The sequence below is a fragment of the Oculina patagonica genome, chromosome 8 (assembly GCF_052425735.1).
Source record: "Oculina patagonica isolate OP01 chromosome 8, crgOcupat, whole genome shotgun sequence".
Classification (NCBI taxonomy): Eukaryota; Metazoa; Cnidaria; class Anthozoa; order Scleractinia; family Oculinidae; genus Oculina; species Oculina patagonica.
The window spans coordinates 4,849,843-4,870,554 of record NC_135765.1 but is presented as its reverse complement, the minus strand read 5'-3'; the positions used below and the strand labels follow the sequence as shown (position 1 = coordinate 4,870,554).

General features: G+C 38.4%; 3 protein-coding genes and 1 pseudogene across 3 annotated transcripts in view; 3 read left to right on the top strand and 1 right to left on the bottom strand.

Moving 5' to 3' along the window:
* LOC144664117 (uncharacterized) overlaps positions 1-20,712 on the top strand; it is an 85,136-nt gene that overhangs the window by 6,444 nt on the left and 57,980 nt on the right. The window lies entirely within an intron of this gene.
* On the top strand, positions 1,923-4,608 carry LOC144662986 (uncharacterized; annotated as a pseudogene).
* Positions 6,555-11,496, top strand: LOC144663436 (uncharacterized). Its single transcript, XM_078524387.1, has 5 exons — positions 6,555-6,598; positions 8,713-9,022; positions 9,120-9,272; positions 9,822-9,974; positions 10,938-11,496. The coding sequence occupies exons 2-5, from the start codon at positions 8,716-8,718 to the stop codon at positions 11,480-11,482; spliced, it is 1,158 nt and encodes a 385-aa protein (XP_078380513.1). The 5' UTR covers positions 6,555-6,598; positions 8,713-8,715; the 3' UTR covers positions 11,483-11,496.
* Positions 15,649-20,269, bottom strand: LOC144663110 (uncharacterized). The gene is made up of 5 exons (XM_078524050.1): positions 18,525-20,269; positions 17,866-17,911; positions 17,194-17,430; positions 16,423-16,500; positions 15,649-15,842 (listed from the first exon to the last, which is right to left on the bottom strand). The coding sequence occupies exons 1-5, from the start codon at positions 20,256-20,258 to the stop codon at positions 15,649-15,651; spliced, it is 2,289 nt and encodes a 762-aa protein (XP_078380176.1). The 5' UTR covers positions 20,259-20,269.

Below are 20,712 nucleotides of genomic sequence, written 5' to 3'. Positions count from 1 at the left end.
ATAACCTTAATCTGCGGATAGAAATCAAGCTACGGCCAAAAGTATTGATTCTTTGAAGACGCGCGGAAACATCTTGAAAAAGCAAGCCTTGCTTTTTCAAGTTGAAATCCGTTTCCTGCGACACAAATATAAATTTTGACTGTTCAAAAATCTGGTAAAATCCGTGACATAGTCCCAGGCCTTTAAATTTCGTTCGCATAGTTTGTAGTTCTCCTATCAAAAACAATTTTTCTTAGTAACTTAGTTTTTTTTTTCTTGTTAACTTTCTTGTTAAACAAGACACGCAAGAAACACTTGAGTCGAAAAACCATTTAAAAATTTCGAAAAGGTTTTTATTTAATGACTCGTGCCTTTCTTGTTGTTATCTACTTTCTATTTCATAGTGTAAAATACATTATTTTGTCTCTTTCGACAATTGAACACAGTCAATCGTGATTAAAGCTAGATTTATACTGATTTATTTTGACCTTTTCGAAATTGCTGCAGGCCAGAGCTTGAGGCACTGTGGAAATTTGAGCATCTTAGGAATAGATCAAGGCTAATGAGACGACAACATATAAGAACTATCAATCAAACGAGGGACAAGTGTTTGACCACTCCTCTGTATATCAATACATTAAAAAGAGAGAGCTTGTGAGATTTTGGATCTTATAAATACCTTCTCAGTAACTCGTTAATAAAGAAAAAAGGACTGTAGAGGGAGTTCTCAAGTTTGCTTTGCATTGTATGACTTAGCTTAGCAAAGTAATTCAGCAATAACCTTCAAATGTTTTGTTATTGGAATAAACATTGTTAGCACTCACTCGGCGCTTACAATTCTTGTCAATATGAAACAAACAAATTTTATTTTCCAATTTATTTTTCTCAAAACAAAGCATCAAGTAAACAGAAGGTAAGAATTAATTTTCGTGACAAAAAGTAAAAAGCTGTACATCCGTACTACACATCAATTAAGTGACACAAAGTGGAAGCTCCACATCAGCACTTAAATAATTGAAGAGAAAGCGGTTTTGCTTAGCTGATAGTGATATTGGAGCTTGCCACTGCCTTTTCGATAACTTCGTGAATGAAGGAGAGAGTGTATTTCTAAGGCATAAAAAGTCTCTTTAACACTTCAAAAACTTAAAAAAAAACAGGGAAATTCCATCGCAAGTTACTGAATAGATCCAACAGCATGAAATGAACTCATCGTCGAGTCTAAGCATTCGTTAGATCCATGACATGTTCCCAATACTAAGCGTGTTTCGCACTGATAGAAAAAAAATTTTGATGCGTCTTCTTGAAAATCGTGTTTTAGGAATTACATACTATTAATTTAAAAGGTTATTTATTCCTTTTGATTTGAGAGTTTTTTGCTGTTGAATTTCATTGTAAGATTTCATTCACAAAGTCAGCCATCATTAAAACACAGTTTTTCTTACTGATTTGAGCAGTAAATATTCTGTTCTTTAACGTTTAACTAACGTCCCTGGTGGGTTCAACCGTGCCGGATTGGTCGAGGGATAGAGACCTGACAAAGGACAGCCCCTGGTCCTCCAGGTTGGGGGTTGGGCGTTAGGCTAATCACCTAACCTCGTGAAAAATGAATGATTACAGAAACCTCGACGCCCTATGCGCCAACTTGGCGCCAGGGGACAGGTGAAGGCGAAGGACCGTTTAACTCACTTTCATAAAACAAATGATATATATGAAACACTTCACGCCATAAATCTTCAAAGATAAGGGTTTTTAAGCAACCCGTGTCATTGTTTCTGTTTACTTTTTTTTACTTTGTCAATTTACTGTGTTAAGACACATTTTTTGCGTTTCAAGCTTAGTAAGTTATTTTTTTTTTTCTTTTTTTGCCTTACCGAGTCGTATCCCCCACTCAAACAGAAATAATGGAAATTCATTGTCAACTAATGTTAATTTGCAGATCGAAGATGCCGGTTATCGCCATTCTGTTGTTGGTGTCTGTAATGTTCCGCAACATCTCCAGCCAGCAATGCGGAATTGACACTTACTCCATCTATCAAATGATGCTAAAGGGCCACACCTTCAAGACGTTCAAGTCTCGGCCACTTTCGATGGCCTGCAGAGAGGCGTGCAACTCTGACGTCAGATGCCAAAGTTATAACTATGTCTTTTTCAAAGACATATGCGAGTTGAATATAACAGAACTAAGGAGGCCAGACCAGAGGACTTTGTCAAGGACCGCGACAGATATTACATGAAGAAGGCTCCAAACAGAAGTAATACAACTACCAAAAGATAATAACGTTATATTCAAATCGCAATGCTAAGTTGTAATGAGATAATTTTAAACAATGTTAAACCCTTTTTGTAGTCTAGTAATCCGATACCTTGCTTTAACCAACGATAACAAGTTTAATTGGATTATTTTATTCAATTCCAGTGCCCCTCGGTTATGTTCCCGAACTGCCTGCTGATTCGTGTGAAGAGATCAAGGCGAGTGAAGGAGAACAAGCGCTCAGCGGTATTTTCTGGTTGGATCTTGAAAAGAACGGAAACCCTTTAAAAGCATACTGTAACATGACAACTGACGGTGGTAATTGTGGATAATTCGCAGAGTAAAAGTAGTGATATCTTTCTTTTAAAATAGCCAAAAACAGGAATGTCGACTTATCACAAAAACGTCATCCAATAATAGCTTATCACATCCTAGAAGACAACAATCACGTTCACACTTACAGATAGTTACTTTTACTGTTGTTACTTCTAGCTACTTCTTGTAATCGTGTAGGATGAAAAAACCTATTTCTGTTTGCAGCCTTACCGTCTTATCTAGGTTGGTATTTCTATCGCCTGGTCATTCTTGTAAGCACATCCGGGACTCTGGGAACTCCAAAGGAGACGGAGAGTACTGGATCGACCCCGAGGAGAGCGGAAACCCTTTAAAAGTCTACTGTGACATGACAACTGACGGTGGTAAGTAATGGATAATTCCCTGAGTAGAGGCCTAGGAGGCAATATCTGTCCGGAACGAGTTTGTACCGGAATGAAGTTTGTTCTGCATTCACATGACAGAGTCGACAAGGCCTTTTTACGTGCGCGGTTTTTGCGCGAGATGAAAAGCAAGGTGGCGCATGTTTCGTGCAAACATGTTATTGTGCCCATTAATGGCCATACATGCAATTTTAACGAGCAATTTTACTACAGGACTGCTTCTTTGGGTTAAACAGAAAATGATTACAATTACATTTCTTGTTCTGAGCTCAAACTGTGTCCTCCGTACGATGTTTTATGATATTCGGTTTCATCTCGGAACGAAATTCGTTTTGTGTTTACATGATACCAGAATGAAATGTCATTCCAGAACGAAAATTTCATTCCGGAATGAATACACAGGAACGAGCTCATTCCGGAATGGCTTTTCTTTCGTCTTGGTATCATGTAAACAGATACAGTGAAATATATGGGGATGAAATGAACTCGTTCCGGAATGAAAGTCATTCCAGAATAACGGCAGGCCCTACTGAAGAGGCCACTTCTCTCTGGTGATTCAGGGTATCACAAAAATGTCATCCATAAATGTCATAAATGGCTTATTGTTTCCTGAAAATAAGCAGAAAGTTAAAGTCATGTAATAGTATATTATAAAAACAACTGGATATACCTTCATAATTTATGTTGCATTTGATATACAGCCATGCAGTGCAATAGTATACACTTGCTGATGATTTTAGATTTTTTAATAAAGTTTTTGCCTCGTCGTATTTTCGGAAGCTTTTATTTGTCAAATAACCGCTGACCCTTGCCTGATTGCAGGAGGCTGGCTTCTTGTCTCCAACCTCACACAGCGGTCAACACAGCGCGCGTGCGCAGTTCAAGGTCTTGCCGCCAAAATTTTCCATCAGTCTTTTCCGACTTTTGCTTTCCCGTTCGCCTCCCTGGAAGTTAGGTTTCGCCGCTTATGATTGGAAATTTGATATTCATCTCCACTGGTGTCCCAGCTTACTGTTCTTTCACCGTACTATTTCTTTCATTTCTTCATCCCACTTTCAGTCATTCTAGTTCGAGGCGGCGGACCGGAGGTGACGTCATTTTGCGTTGCCGCTGTGTGCTCCAACCTTGTGATTGTTGACTCATCTCCCATCCAACTGTCGGTTGAGAAGTCATATCCCGGAATAAGCAACTATCATAACAACAAGACGTTTCTCACGAAAAGCGCCATGGATGAGCTGAGAACCCACTTGCCTTTCACTCAAATTAGATTCCACTGTAGTAAACGACATCATGGACGTACGTTCCACGTGACCACGGCCGCTAACAGCACTGGTGAAGCTGTAGTCCAGTATTTCAGCGGTCAGACGGATGTCCAGCCCGGCGCCTGTGGCTCGTTTGTCAGAATGGATGATGATAACTCGGGGCTAGCCGGTATTTGCCACAAGTGGGGAACCGATGATTGGAAAGCAGAACAATATCGTTTTTGAAGTTGGTAAATGGGGGCCGCCATTTCAAGTTGAACAACAAAGATTAAATGATCACCTTGCTTTTGTGGCTGGTAAATATCACTGGGTTTTGCTTGAGGATGGCTCAAGATCGAATTGCGATGACCACAATGGTGAAGTGTCTTCTGGTGATTTCTGGAAAGTCTTTGTTCGTTAAAAGAACTCATCGCTTAACACCTTAAATGCTGTAACATGTGCTGTAGTGACTTAGTTCAACAACTGACATTAATAAATAGCTTTATAATCTTAAGCACAAAGTTTGGTACATGCATCGTGGTAAGCGAAGGCAACGGTAATAGTAAGGAAGGCTAAATAATTATTAGGTGCATGTTCGGCACATAATCACATAAAGGGAGTCAAAAATAATTGGCTTTGTAGCAATTTATTTCATAGACTTCTAGGTCTTTAGCTTTCACAAACATTTCCCCGTTTTTGGTGTTGTGTTTATCTCTTTGCTTTTTCTAGATAAAAAAGTCTATAACTCTGTCAACCAACAATAAATAACTAAATAAATAAAATGTATGAAACACGAGAGAGAAAAAGTATTTCATCGCATTTCCAAACACCGAAAGAGTTGAGAAAATGCGACGCGCACAAGGTTTGAAATGCGATACAAACCGATTCAAAATACGCGTTCGCGCGTTCGTGCAAAATCTGACTTTTTCCATACCTTTCACCACTGTGAGATAATAAACTACTCATGTCAAAAATTAAAAAAAGAAAAAGGTGTGTGTTTCTGTGTGGGTAGGCTAGGGGGTTGGAGTGTTACCGGATTGTTTCGGAGATAAGATGTCTGAAATATATGACCTTAAATCTGAAGAAGTTGAGTGCCTGTTTGTCCAACAACATCCAAATAAATCTTTGAGATGAAATTTTCTCTGCCAACTATTGTTAAATATAAGTGAAAACACATTTGCTTTCGCCCCATGACAGCCGATAGATGGCAAGATTCGAAATATTCGAAATATTGTGGAGATCTTAAAACTTCCCACGTTGATTGTTTGTTCATAATTTTTTTTACAATCTTTCGAGAATTCTGAAAGATGGCCGCCTATCAAATGTTGATCCGGGTCAACAACCATTTAAAAGAGTAAACTACAAGCAAATTTAACGATATGGCTACCCGCCATATCTATGTCTCCCCTTAGCGCGCACTCTGGAAGCGTTACGTTGCGACCAATCTCATCCCCTTAGGCCCCGATCCTTCAAGTCTGCGACAAGAATCGTAAAATAAGTAGTGTGCTCGGGAGCCCGGGGCCCCGTCCCTAGATCCACCACTAGATCAAAGCGACGAAAACTCGTTGGAAAGAAAATAAAGGGAAGAAGAACATCGGTTAGGGGCAAAAAATGTATGAGTCATTGATTTATAATTATTTTGACGGGGTAAAAACCGGGAAGCCTCGGGAGGAAACCATAGCCGCAATATGTCATGCGCAAAGAGTCTACGTAAAGTTCTCAAGTTTGCTTCATCGACTTTTTTAATAGCGAAGAAATTCGGTGATTACTTTCCAATGTTTTCAATTGGAATAAAAAATAAGTTAAATTAATTTTAATGAGTAGTCATTGAGCGCTTACAATTCTTGTCGATATGAAACAACTATAATTCACACAAATCGTTATTTATACTCAAAACAATGATTCAGGTAAACATATTTTTTAAGTGACACAAAGTGAAAAGCTCCACATCAGCACATCAATAATTGAAGAGAGAGCGGTTTGTTAGGCTGACAGAGATGTTAAATCTTGTGACGCGCCTTATTGATTTGTGGATGAAGGAGAGATCGATTGCACATGGTATTTCTAAGTGACAGAAATGCTCTTCACGATACATTTCTTTTACACTTACAAGTATGAAAAATAACAGGGAAATGCGTGTTACGCCATAGTTGTCAAAACAACTTAACAAGGAAAACATCACGGAACATGACTTACTTTTCAGAATGTTGAATAAATTATTAATGGCTTTAACAACCTGGAGAGAATCATCTTTTAACTTCATGAAAAGAAAATCAACAACAAATAAAAAAAAACATAAGAATAAACTATAAATAAACAATGATAAACAAAAATAAATGTTGCCAGTACTTTGCGGATTCATCGCTAGTCAAGTTTTCTGACGTGTCATCTTGAAAGGCGTGTTTTACGAGGTACGCGTTTTTAAAACCTTTTTCGCACGCACCTGTTGTTGCTGGCATTTTTTGCTATTGAATTTTCCTTAGTTGTTAAAGGAGCTATGCCACGGGGATTTTGCAGATTTTTGGTTTAAACTGTTCTGAAATTAGTGGTAGCCAACTTAACCCATACAAACATTATCTTTGAACATCTAAAGGAAGGTATAACTTTAATTTGCGGACATAAATCAAGCTACGGCTATAAATATCGTTTTTTTTTTGAGACGCGCGGAAACAACTTGAAAAAGTAAGCCTTACTTTTTCAAGTTGCAATCCGTTTCCATCCGAGCCATCTTTATCCACAGATGCGATGCTCGTTAACAGTTTCAGTGCTCCAATATAGCAATTTTCAATTGCAATAAAAATAGACTATTATTTTTAGGTTTCCTGCGACACAAATATAAATTTTGGCTGTTTAAAAATCTGGTAAAATTCGTGACATAGTCCCAAGCCTTTAAGTTTGCAGTTCTCCTATCGAAAACAATTTTTCTTAGTAACTTAAGCACTAAATACCTAGTTCTTTTCTTGTTAACTTACTCTTATATACTGAACACGACACGCAAGAAACACTCGAGCCGAAAAACCATTTAAAAAGCACGAAAAGGTATTAAATAAATGACTCGTGCCCTTCTTGATGTTATTTACTTTCTATTTTATAGTGTAAAACACATTATTAATCTCTTTCGAGAATTGAACGCAGTCAATCATGATCAAAGCTAGATTTATACTGATTTATTTTGGCCTTCTCGAAATTGCTGCAGGCCATAGCCACTGTGGTAATATGGGCAGCTAAGGATTTCATGAACGCTAAGAAAAGACAACATATAAGAACTCTCAATCAAACGAGACAAGTTTTGACCACTCCTTTGTATATCAATACATTAATAAGAGAGCTTGTGTGAGATTTTGGATCTTATAAATGCCTTCTCATTAGTAACTCGTTAATAAAGATAAAAAGGACTGGAGATGTAATTCTCAAGATTACTTCGAACGACTTAGCCTAGCCAGCGATAACCTTCAAATGTTTTGTTTTTGGAATAAAGATTATTAGCACTCACTAGGCGCTTACAATTCTTGTCAATATGAATTCAAACAAATTTTATTTTTCAAATTTGTTATTCTCAAAATAAAGCATCAAGTAAACAGAGGGAAGTTTTAATTTTTGTGAAAAAAGTAAAAAGCTTCACATCTGTACTATACATCAATACCTAAAGAGAGAGAGAGTGACACAAAGTGAAAAGTTCCACATCACCACATCAATAATTGAAGAGAGAGCGGTTTTGCTTAGCTGATGGTGATACTGGAGCTTGTGATATGCCGTTTCGATAACTTCGTGAATTAAGGAGAGATTGTATTTATAAGTGATAGAAATTCTCTCCACCACTTCAAAAGCTTGAAAAATATCAGGGAAATTTCATTGCGTGTTACTAAATAGTTACCATGACAACACAACAAGGCGAACCTCACGGTACATATTACTTTTCTGCGTGTTGCATAAATTATTGATGGCTTTGAAAATCTGGCGAAAATCATCTTTTACCTTCAGGGTAAAGATTACATTTCGTCGAGTGTATGCATTCGTCAGATCTATGACATGTTCCCAGTACTTTGCGTGTTCAGCACTCTGAATATTTTTTTTTTTGATGCGCCATCTTAAAAATAGTGTCAGGAGGTATTACTGTAAATTTAAAACGTTATTTAAAACGCCTTTTGACTTGTTCATATTTTTGATGTTCAATATTCCTTGTTTGTAAGATTTCATTCACAAAGTCAGCCATCATTTAATTAAACACACTTTTTCTTACCGATTTGAGCATTAAATATTCTGTTCTTTACTATTTAACTCGCTTTCATAAAACAGATGCCATATATGAAACACTAGTTACGCCATAAATATCCAAAGATAAAAGTTTTTAAATAAATCGAATCATTATTCGTGTTTAAAATTAAAAACTCTCTTTGTCAATTGATTGTGTTCAGACACCTCATCTTTTGAGTAAGTTAAAGGTTTATTTTTTGCTTTACCGAGTCTTATCCCCCGCTCAAACAGAAATAATATAAATTCATCGTCAACTAATGCTATTTTGCAGAAAATGCTGGCTATCGCCATTCTGTTATTGGTGTCCTTAATGTTCCGCAACATCTCCAGCCAACAATGCGGAATTGACACTTACTCCATCTATCAAATGATGCTAAAGGGCCACACCTTTAAGACGTTCAAAGCTCGGCGGCTTTCAATGGACTGCAGAGAGGCGTGCACCTCTGACATCAGATGTCAAAGTTATAACTACGTCTTTTTTCAAGACATATGCGAGTTGAATAACAGAACTAAGGAGGCCAGGCCAGAGGACTTTGTCAAGGACAGTGACAGATATTACATGAAGAAGGCTCCGAACAGAGGTAAAACAACTAGCAAAAGATAATAACGTTATACTCAAATCGCAACGTTAAACAAATAATAATAAGTTGTAATTGGATAATTTTTTTTCAATTCCAGTGCCTCTCGGTTCTATTCCCGAGCTGCCTGCTGATTCGTGTGGAGAGATTAAAGCGAGTGAAGGAGGACAAGCGGTCAGCGGCAATTACTGGTTGGACCTAGAAAATAACGGAAACCCTTTAAAAGTCTACTGTGACATGACAACTGACGGTGGTAAGTGATGGATATTTCGCTAAGTAAAAGTAGTGATATCTCTTTTAAAATAACCAAATACAGGAATCTTGACTTCTCACAAAAACTTCATCCAACAATAGTATACCATTCTCACTCATTAATTATGCCGCTCATTGTCCGGCGTGGATAAGACATGGGAAAAGATTGTGGCCGAGGCAATGAGCGACTGGGTGAGAAAGCACTATAGCTGTCTATTACGTCGCCGAAGGGGAGGTGGGTGGGCCAAAAATTCGCCCGAACTTCCCGGCTTGCGTCTTTCAAATCCCCAAACTAAAACGGGATCTTTAAATACGGCGATTGTGCACGTGGTGATCAAGCATTACCTAACGCAACTATCTATAAACAAACGGGGTTATGTAATCTACGCACTTCTGAATTCCGCGTCATAATTGTGAATGAGAACAGCTTACCACATGCTGGAAGACAACAACCACGTTCACACTTACAGATAGTCTCTTTTATAGCTGATACTACTGGCGACTTTTTGGAAATAGCGTAGGATGAAAAGAAAAATCTTTCTGTTTATAGTCTTACCACTAGGTTGGTATTCCTATCGTCCTGGTAATTCTTGTAAGCACATCCGGGACTCTGGGAACTCCAAAGGAGACGGGGAGTACTGGATCGACCCCGAGAAGGACGGAAACCCTTTGAACGTCCACTGTGAAATGACAACTGACGGTGGTAAGTACTAGATAATTCCCTGAGTATATCTAGAGGAGGGAATATCTGTGATTGGAAAAAAATAGAAGTAAGGGCCTGTTTACATGATTCCTGAATGACTCTTAATCCGAAATGAAGTTCGTTGAGCATTTACATGACAGAGTCGACCGGCTCAACCTAAGGCGTTTTCACCTGCGCGGTTATAGCGCGAGATCAAAAACACTAAGATGGTGCATGTTTCGCGCAAACATCTTACGTGCCCATTAATGGCCATATCTGCAATTTTAACAAGCATTTTGACCATAGGGCTGCTTCTTTGGGCTAAACAGTAAATACTATTACGTTTTTTTTTGTTCTGAGTTCAATCTGAGGCCTCTGTATGCGGTTTCATGAGATTCGGTTTCACTGATCTCGAAACGAAATTCGTTTTGTGATTACACGATACCAGAATGAAATGTCATTCCAGAATGAAAATTTCATTCCGGAATGAATACTGGAATGAGCTCATTCCGGAATGGCTTTACTTTCGTCTCGGTATCATGTAAAAAGATACATTGAAATATAATGGGGATGGCATGAACTCGTTCCAGAATGAAAGTCATTCTGGAATCACGTAAAAAGGCCCTAAGAGGCCACTTCAGTCTCTCCGGTGTTTCTGGGTATCACAATAATGTCATCCAAGAATTGCTTATTGTTTTTTTGAAAATAAGACATTTCAATTTACAGTTACAGAAAGATAAACTCATGTAATAGTATATTTTAAAACGGACGACTGGATATACTTGCATAATTTATGTTGCATATGATATACATGCAATGCAATAAAAACTGTCACATGTTTCCGATTTGTTCAGGTGTAGTTACAACGCAAGTATATTACACTAGCTGATGTTTTTTTTAGATTTTTTTAATAAAGTTTTAGCCTCAACGTATTTCCTGAAGCTTTTATTTGTCAAATAACGGCCGATCCCTGCCTGCTTTCAGGAGGCTGGCTTCTTGTCTCCAACCTTGTCATTGACGGGTCACTGGCCGCACCACAGTTGTCAATTGAGACAACATATCGTGGAATAAGTAACTATCACAACAACAAGATGTTTCTCACGAAAAGCGCCATGATTAAGCTGAAAACCGTTGTGCCTTTCACTCAACTGAGATTCCACTGCAGTAAACAACAAGGACGTACGTTCCACGTGACCACGGCCGCTAACAGTGCCGGTGAAGCTGTAGTCCAGTACTTCAGCGGTCAGACGGATGTCCAGCCCGACGCCTGTGGCTCATTTGTAAGAATGGATGATGACGACTCGCTGTTAGCCGGAGCTTGCCATAAATGGGGTTCTGAAGGTGGTTTGAAGGAAGTTGGTAAATGGGGTGCTTCATATAGCCAAGATGAAGGAAGATTGTACGACCACCCTGCTTTTGTGGGGGACTTCTCTCATTGGGTTTTGGCTGAGGATGGCTCAAGATTGGATTGCGATGATTGGGATGGTGATGTGTCTTCCGGTGATTTCTGGAAAGTCTTTGTTCGTTAAAATAACTGACCGCTTGATACTTAAATGCTGCAGAGTTTTAGTCACTGAGCCCGCATTAGCAAATAGTTTTTGTAGACAATAAGCACAACGATTGGAACATCATGGTTGACAGAGGCGACGGGATTTGAACGTTAGGCTAGCTAAATAATCATTATACACATGTGACGAAACTATCTGCACCAATTGAACAAAGAAATGACGCGATGGCAGCCGAATGTGGCATAGAACCAAGCATGCGGTCATTTAGGATCATGAGAAGAGTCAAGAACTATATGCGCTCAAAAACGAAAACTGAGCGGCTCTCCGGTCCGCTCAGGCGCTTTGGCATGCTTATTGAGACACTCCCATCGACACTGACACTGTAATACGGAAGTTTGCTTTAGATTTTGAATTGTAACTATTTAACTTCGTAACAAACGCACAAAAAAGTTCATATCAATGACATGTTGTAAAAAGGCTTTATTCTAGTAAACTAGACTGATAGTTGCACAACTTTTACTATTCTGCAGTCAATATAGCGTTACTATCTAGAGCAGAAAAATTAATTCACTATCACAAGTTTTGTCTTTAATCCTCTCAAACTTCCACTTTTTTAAAGAGGCTTGAAAATGTCAAAACGAGCCTCCGTTCAAATACTGAACATTGATTGGGTTTATATATGCCGACCTACACCCTACATGCAGGAGCGACGCATTCCACGTATTTGAGAAAAAAGGCGAGTGGCGAACAATTTAGCCATGAAAATGTTATTTAACACATTTCTTTATCAAAAGGAATGTAAGTTTCAAATGATGAGTACAATAAAGAATTTTTGACACTGGAATTTATTTCTTGCTCTAGAGAAGGACGCAATAATGACTATATTTGACTCCATTTTGTTACCTTAATGGACATTTTTCTACGAAATATATATCTTTTCCTGTGCTTTCTCTGCACCATTTTTGCGTTACAACTGCGAATATCACTTCAAGTGCGAATTCACGTCCGCAGTTTCTTGCACATATCCAACTCATATACTCATTACATATACATATTACATAATACCTTACCAACAAATATTACAACTATAAGAAGTGGTTATGTCTAGTTTACGATTAACCGTTAAACTCTTTTAAGTCCTCAACGGTAGCCACACGAATAGCTACTTAAAATGATAATTACAAATTGAATCTACCTAGAATTTCTATACTTAAAATTTCTATGACAATGACAATATTAGTTACTCATCTAAACTAGTCTTTTTATACTGTTCTAAACTTTTTTGTGCCTAAAAGCTATGCAATATGTTTTCCTATTTGTACAAAAAGTTGTTTTGCTATACATCGATATACACTCGCAAACACTAAGTGTTGATGAGTGCCTATTCTTAACAATAATATTTCTGAAAAATTTTAAAGCACATACACATACTGTGAGATCATCTCAAATGTATTCTTCTCTTAATATGTAAGAAACGTTACACGAAACTTCAAAACGAAATTCGTGTTTTACTATTTAAGACCTGGTCAAACGGAGGCGCAAGTACTTCCAAGTTGTTTACTGCCTTGCGCTTGGTGGCCAAACGGTTTCGCAAGTCCACTCGCAAGTACACGCTATTTGCAAACAAAGAAGCCATTTCAAGGCATTCAAAATGTAATCCAAATGCAAACGATTGACGTGCTATCAACTGGCGTTTGGTGACCAAATGGCGAAAAACTTGCGACGACTTGTGTGCAAATTTGATGCCGGCCAAAGTGAACTCCAGTCACTGCAAGTTAACGCAGGTGCCAGAAGTCCTCGGTAAAACTTACGTCTACTTGCGACCCCGTTTTGCCAGGTCTTTGGAGAAAGGCTAAACTTATTTGATACGCCTTTACAAAAATAAACCTTTTTATCTTTGTTTTTAATATAAAATGTATAGAAAAAAATGCGTTGTTCTTGATGACCTTTTTCTGCCTGGACTGAAACAGTTAACTGGGTAATCTAAAACAGGATAATCTCAGTACTGTACAGTGATAAAACATTTCTCGCCATTTAGTCCACAGAAATCTACAAAGAGTTCCTTATAAACTACCTACGGGAGGGAGGGAGGGATGGAAGATTTCGTATATCCATATTGAAATTCCTCTTCAGGAACTAAAAAAACACTAATTTTCCTCCCAAGAGCAGGATCCAATTTGGTGAATGGCAGAATGTGCACTGCTACCACAATATAAATACTCGCAGGCAAAACAGCACAAGGAACCTAAACTCCGCTCGATGGAAAACAAAATGTATCGGTATTTTAACTGATTGCAACTAAATATGGAACACTCGTGTTAACTAAATTGCTGTAAAAAAAAATTCGTTTCTACAAAACCTCTACCTAAAGTATATTGATAAAATTATGTTAACTACAAACATATTCAGTTTTAAACAATTTCCAAGAAAACGCACCATGTAATTTGTTAAAAAACGTCATATTATTTTGCATCTATTTCGATCCTTTCCTTTAAATGATGTACACGTCTAAAATTAAAGCTTCCTTCTCTGCAATTTCAATACAAGAGGATGCGCATATTGAATTACATCAGGTAACAGGCATTATTATATAGCCGCGAGTGTTTTACTGGAAAATAGACCACTCATAAAATTCATACGAAACTGCATCCGGGACTGTAGTGGCGTATTTACCATATCCTCACTAGTGAGGATATCGATGACGTCATTTCCCGCCTTTGCACGGTTGTTTGTGCAAAGCTGCCAACGCCGGTTAGAAATGGCGAGCTATCGAGATCGATTCGTGAAGTTCACTGAAGCCAAAATAAAATGCTTTACTGAGGAGCAGGAAAATGCTAACACGAAGAAGAAAACTTCTTATGACTTGAAATTATTTAAAAGAGCTTCTTGCTTGTGGAAAGTCAGACGAAGAGAGGGAAAATCAAGAAATTCCAGCTGCCGAACTACAAGACTTCGCAATCAGAAATCATGATCAGTAGAAAAGCGGTGAGTTTGAGCAAAAACAGATTTCGAAACGGCGAATTATTTATTGTCAGTGACATTGAGGAAAGCTAATAAACAGACTGTTTTTACATTTACGATATACATCTTCTGAAAGCTTCACTTCGCGAAATTTTGCCTTTCAGTTTCGCAATTTGCTTAATTGTTATATTTAGCCGTCGCTCGTGTTTAAGCTTTTGATTAATAAAAATGTTTTAACTTTTACAGCAAGTATGTTTTTTGGCTATATAATAAAAAGAAAATTACACGGTGGCTTGAAGATATGAATTTTATTTTCTCGTGGTAAAAGCAATATTTTACTCATTCGCTGCGCTCATTCGTAAAATATTGCTTTACCACTCGAAAATAAAATTCATATCTTCGCGCCGCCGTGTAATATCCTCTATGTATTTAGCAAAATTAGATTTAAATTCATTTCAAGGACTTACTTTTTATAATTGTAATACAATTTTCATGTATTCTTCCATTTGATTTTACCTCGTTGATCTACTCCAAACAAAACTAACCTGTGTCTTAAAACCACGAGATACTTAACCGAAGTAGTATATGTTGCTATGCTTAAATCCCTTTTAAGCAACTACCCAATTAATTCTTAAATAAGGACAGCACATGGTGTACGACATAATCAACGGGTAATAGGACTACAAGCTCAGTGTCCGATTTCGAAATAGCTGGATTCGAGAGTCCACTGACAACGAAATTTAAATTTTCCAAAGTTCTTGGGCGCCTCCATTTTCATGGAATTTTCAGAGAGAATTTTTCGATAAATGTAACAGTGTAAATTTTTTCATTTCGTAAACGGAACGGAAAGAACCTGTTCCTTTTGAAAATTCCATTTTGGTGATCAAGGGTGAAACTTTTCTTCTTTATCTTCCTTCTTCATGAAGCCTTGAAGTAGTTCAAGGGAAAAACCCTCGCTCTTAGCGTTCTTTGGTTAAATTGTTGACCTTGCTCTGCGAACGAACGGTCTGGTTGTAAACAAATGGAACAGAAATTTCCTGTCATTCCAGGAAAAACAGGAAAAGAGGAATATATCTGCAGGTATTCCTCTTTTTCCGAGAAATTTCGAATGGAAAAGTCTGTTCCATTTGATTCACCACAGGAACAACTGGGTTTTCCAAACAAAAGGAAAGTGCCCATTATCGAATACCAATCGAAATTAAAACAAAAACCAATCATGTCAATTTTCACAGAAGGTCAGCTTGTACTGGATATCCACTTTTGCATAACAAGTCGTACAGCTCGCCAACAGTTACTAAGCGCTGCTTAGCAATGAATGCCAGGACAGCATCAAGTGGGTTCAGAGTTCGGTTGTTAAGGAAACGAATCTCTTGTGGGGTCAAGCCCAGTCCCTCAGCAACCACCTTCCACTCGTGGCCACCTATGACACACAAAAGCGTCATTTTTGTAGGCTAGCATGATCAATTAAGATGTGAATTGCATGCTACATGTATAATTACCAAAACTACCAAGAAAGTTAATTATGTAATGTTTAATAAATGAGCAGCAGTGTTTTATCAAATTTAAAACACGAGGCGCAGCCGAGTGTTTTAGACTTGATAAAACACGAACTGCGAATTTATTGAACGGCTTAAAAGTCTTCTGATGTAGATCAACTCATTCTTGCACTAATATTTAGATTTGGGTTTATTTTGGCATAGAAAATTGGACGTAAAGTTTAGCCGTGTCTTTATCAGATATAAAGACACTCATTCAACATTAATTTCTTTTGTATTTTCTTTATGAATTATTAATGAGTTTTTTAACAGCCACTTAAAGCCCCACATAGTGATCTATTAGCTTTATACCATGCTTTAACGTTCAATTTTTTAACGATCAAGATCTCTTCTTGTGGGACGAAATTTGAAACGTTGATAATCATGAACAGAGACATTCAAGTACACGGGATTTAAAAAAAGTACTACTGCAGACATCTGCTATACACAAGGAATAAATCATACCACTCAAGTCAATTGTAAGTTCTCTTCCCTTGGAAACTGGGATATTTCGGACATCAAGGTGCTCAGGCAACCGAGGACCTAAGGAAAGCAAAAGGTAAGGTGGTCATTAAAAGGTAAAAATATCAGCCACTGCTTCCTGGAACTGCGCAGATGCAAAATCCTGGTGCAATCCACAACACGCGATCCATCACAACGGCTGGTAGATTGCCGAGTGTTGGAGGAATAATTGAAGATGGTACTACATGCCATGACCAAAGCAGTGCTGAACAACCAACCTCTTGATACGTTGTAAAAGTCATACATTATAACGCAGTTAGTTATTGGAAAACTTCCAATAAATTGAAATTTCGACTTTTTGATTGTACTCTTTATGAAATGCTTAAGCAAAGTTTAGAGAACAATTTATTACTAAAAAGAACGCTTTACTTCAAAATTAACAAAAACCTAAAGATACAGACACTACATTTACTACAAACTATTAATCATAACAGCAATATGTTTACATTGCTTGAAACTGATATATGGTTGTTCAGTACTTGCAGACGCCTTCCTTTCTCAATGGCCGATTCCCTCTATAGCACGCGCCTGCAGGGAATCACGAAAGTTGTATTCATCAAACCATGCACGAGACTCAGCAACAATGCACATTGCTGAGTCTTGCCCATGGTTTGATGAATACAACTACCGTGATTCCCTGCAGGCGCGTGCTATAGAGGGAATCGGGCATTCAGAGGGAAAGCTAACATGCTGCTGAGTAAATGGCAGTCTCACCAGTAGTTCCAGCTGGTGTAATCTTTCTCAAATGGTCGAACACATCAAGCCTCTTTGAATCTTTAGCTTTCCTTGCTAAGGAACGGATCAATGTCTTGGTCTCAGGCTCTGGCTGTTCTAAAGAGGCTTGGTCCAGCTGCAGACTCTCTTTAAATTGAAGTACAACCTCTTTTGCGTCACATGACTGTGACAAAAGGGATTCTTGAACCTTACCAGGAAGGGCAATTTCTTTACTTCCTACGAATAAAGGATCATTCACAAAATTTACTTCCGTACATCAATTTTTTGTGAGTTCGCTATGGCATTATTTTGTTTTTCAAATTCCACGATTTTTTTGTTCTTTTCTCGCACTCTTCAAGCTTACTAAACGAAAACGAAAAGGGCCTTACTCCTCTTTCTTTCGACATCACCTCATTTGCAGGTGTACTAGGTCTTGCTAGGCGAGAGAAAGTCTCTACGTTGTCAGTATTTGCTAGGTTTGCCGGACGTTTTCACTGACGCATCACTGACGATGGATCGACACGATGCTTTTTCTCGTATAGAATGAAGTGAATGAAAGGAAAAAGAGGTGCATGACTTCATCTTTACATTAACCGTAAAGACATTAAAGGGTTTGTATGAATTGTTGCTTGTTTAATTAGCTAAGCACGAAACACTATCGAACTAGGTTACCTTCCACATTGGCCAAAAATCTTCCATTATGTTCATCAGCAGTCAGCTATGGAACGAATGCAAACAGGAAATGACTATATCCCTTTTAACATTCAACTTACCAACAAGTACCGGATAAAGGGGCAATCAAATATATCTAGGAACCTTTGAGAGATAAAATCGTTTTGCAGGTGACGACAACACACAACATAATGCGCAAGTTAAACGTTACATGTGCCCGGAGCGGTCTATATAATTAATATGCACTGGATGTACTGTATACTGCACAACAAAAACATTACATATAAACGCCGAATGTCAAAATCTTTAAACTTTTAATTAATTTAATGAAAAAAGGTCCTTACAAATGTAATTTAGCAGATGATAATGCAGATAATAAAGCTTCGATAAGGCTATACTATCGCCATAAGCATATTTTAACTTCCCTAACTGCTCAAAAAAGCAGGTATGGCCGACACATAATCAGCCCATCCTGAAAATATGCTAATGTATATTCTTTTCTTTTTGCATGACGTCAATAGACACTAGACTGTGGACCCAGCTCTTTGAATAAAATCACATTACTGTTTTAAATCTTTATACTTTAAAGTACTAATTTAATAACAATTTTTCTGCAGTTATATCCTTAGATGGAGTGAAAGACGTTACGAATCATTTACCTCATTTCCTGAAGGTGCAAACCATGGCACAAACTGTTTGATCTGAACTTTGTTACTTTGTGCAATACCAGGCTTGGAGCAAGAGGGAATCTTCTTGACAGTGCACAATTGAGACTCAGGCCAGAAGTGCAAGCACTCCTCTTGCATGCAACCTTGTTCCATGTGTGTGCTACACCTGTTAACTGCACCTCCTTGACAACAGACTGGACAGAGAAAACTTACTTCATACCTCATGTTCTTTAGCCAAAAGAACTCCTTGCGCATGGACTCAAGTATGAATTCCAGCTGCCTACGCACTTCACGAGCACAAGTCACATCAAAGCTACCATAGCTCGCATCTGAAGACAAAGTCAATTCTGATTGTAACCGGCCTACCAACTCGTTAACGGGATTCTCCCTGTTAACAACAACTTCAATGGACGATGAATGGCACATAAGTATCACAGAGCAGTCTTCCTCTTCATGGGTGTAAAATCTGGCGAAGTTGTGATAAAACTGAGCTTTCCCTTCTCTCAAACATTCTTCTTTGCTCCACTGAAAGAACTGCAGTACCAGTCGGGGAAACAAGCCAGCTGGAACTTGACCAGATTCAAATTTAAGAAACAGAGGGGGAATTCGTGCAGATGCAACCAAGTTCATAATGTCCTCTGGCGGAAAAGACATCAACATGGATGGCACCAGGTACTGCGTACTACATGAAGCATCAGATGATGGCCAAGGACAAAGCAAGCTAAATTTCTCCATGATTGCAATAAGGCTGTCTGAAGTTTCTTTGTCTTTGAAGAAAGGAGCCCAAACATGTTCTAAAAGTTTCGCCTCCAGGATCCCTTCTTTCTGAAGCTTACACCACAGTTCTTTAAATTCCTTTTCTTCACGACGGTAAGGCCTAATGGTTATCACCGCCTTGAACACGTCAATCAACCACTGAAGATCCAAAACCACCAGTTTACTCAGCTCTGGGGTTTCATCAAAATGAATCAAAATTCTTTGGTCATGCAAAAAGTCCAGTACTGTTTTGAGTTCTTTATCCTCGACAATGTTACACACCTCAGATGCGATTTTCCGTGCTTCCTCAAGGGTGATCCTCTTGTGACCATCTTCCTTCATGACTTGAAGGGCTTTCTCATATTTCAACCACTTGATCGGAATGGGTTGTTTCACCTGTGGTAGTTCCTTGCTAACAGCAAGCACTTCCTCACGCAAGTGCTTAACTTCTGGACACTCAGGTTTCTGACCTGACTTGGTGTTATCTACCACAAAAACATCTCCATATAAATGGCTCTCATATGGCTTGGTCTGCAGAAAGCCAAATACCTCTTGGGCTAAAGAGCTAGGATCACCTCCGCCATAAGGCGCGTCAGCATGAGTGCACACCAAAAAAACTGCAGGAAGTTTCTCTGGGAACGCTTCTGATTTCCGATGAGACTTCCAATTCTCTTGTTGACGTTCATTTTGAATTGTTTGGGAAGAAACAGAAGACATCCAGAAATCTAAATCACCCAAATTGGTTTTGAAACCAATACAGTCTTTAAATTTTCCAAACATCCCTTGTTTCACAACAGGTTTTGCTCTTTCAAATGGGTTTTGGCTGAGGTCATAAATCAAAAGATAGCTCGCTCTTGAAGTAAGAAAAATTGGGTGTGTCGTATTGTAAACCGATTGCCCGGCAAAATCCCACAACACTGAGTATATGTCTTCTTCGTCTTCCAGTTTATCGACTCCTTTTAGTCTCATTTCAATCAAAGTTGCTATATCGTCTGGCACGTAATCGGGTATGATGCCAACAGGTTGTGGATCTCTGGTAAAATCTTTAGTGACAGCTAGAGATGAGTCATGGGTGCTTGCATTAGTCACCTCTGAAGCAGAAGATGCTGAAATGGAATCACTGCTTACACTTCTAGAGACTGTCTTAACCAGAGAAACGTTGCCAGATTGAGTAGACTCTGGTGAAACTCGCTCCTTGGGAATGCCCTTCTCTTGCCTCAGATTTTCGACAGTCAATCGTGCTGCATGATGCTCATAGGAAATAGCTGTTCCAGAATTTGTTTCTTGATCCTTCTCCCTTATCTTCCAGGACTCAGTTGTTACTTTGAAATGTGAAGGATCAACATCTATCCCTACTGTACTGCCTTCGTCTGGGTTGAAAGGTTCTCCTCTGAGTGACTTCTTTACACTGGTCTTTCCTGAG

Bases quoted from the DNA above. Each gene is read 5' to 3' on its own strand.
- LOC144663110 (XM_078524050.1), bottom strand. From the start codon at position 20,258: ATGAGACTAAAAGGAGTCGATAAACTGGAAGACGAAGAAGACATATAC. The intron at 16,501-17,193 runs GTGAGACTGCCA...TGCTTTCCTTAG, and splicing joins TACACCAGCTGGAACTACTG to GTCCTCGGTTGCCTGAGCAC. The intron at 15,843-16,422 runs GTATGATTTATT...TGTGTGTCATAG, and splicing joins ACTTACAATTGACTTGAGTG to GTGGCCACGAGTGGAAGGTG.
- LOC144663436 (XM_078524387.1), top strand. From the start codon at position 8,716: ATGCTGGCTATCGCCATTCTGTTATTGGTGTCCTTAATGTTCCGCAAC. The intron at 9,023-9,119 runs GTAAAACAACTA...TTTCAATTCCAG, and splicing joins GAAGAAGGCTCCGAACAGAG to TGCCTCTCGGTTCTATTCCC. The intron at 9,273-9,821 runs GTAAGTGATGGA...TTCTGTTTATAG, and splicing joins TGACATGACAACTGACGGTG to TCTTACCACTAGGTTGGTAT.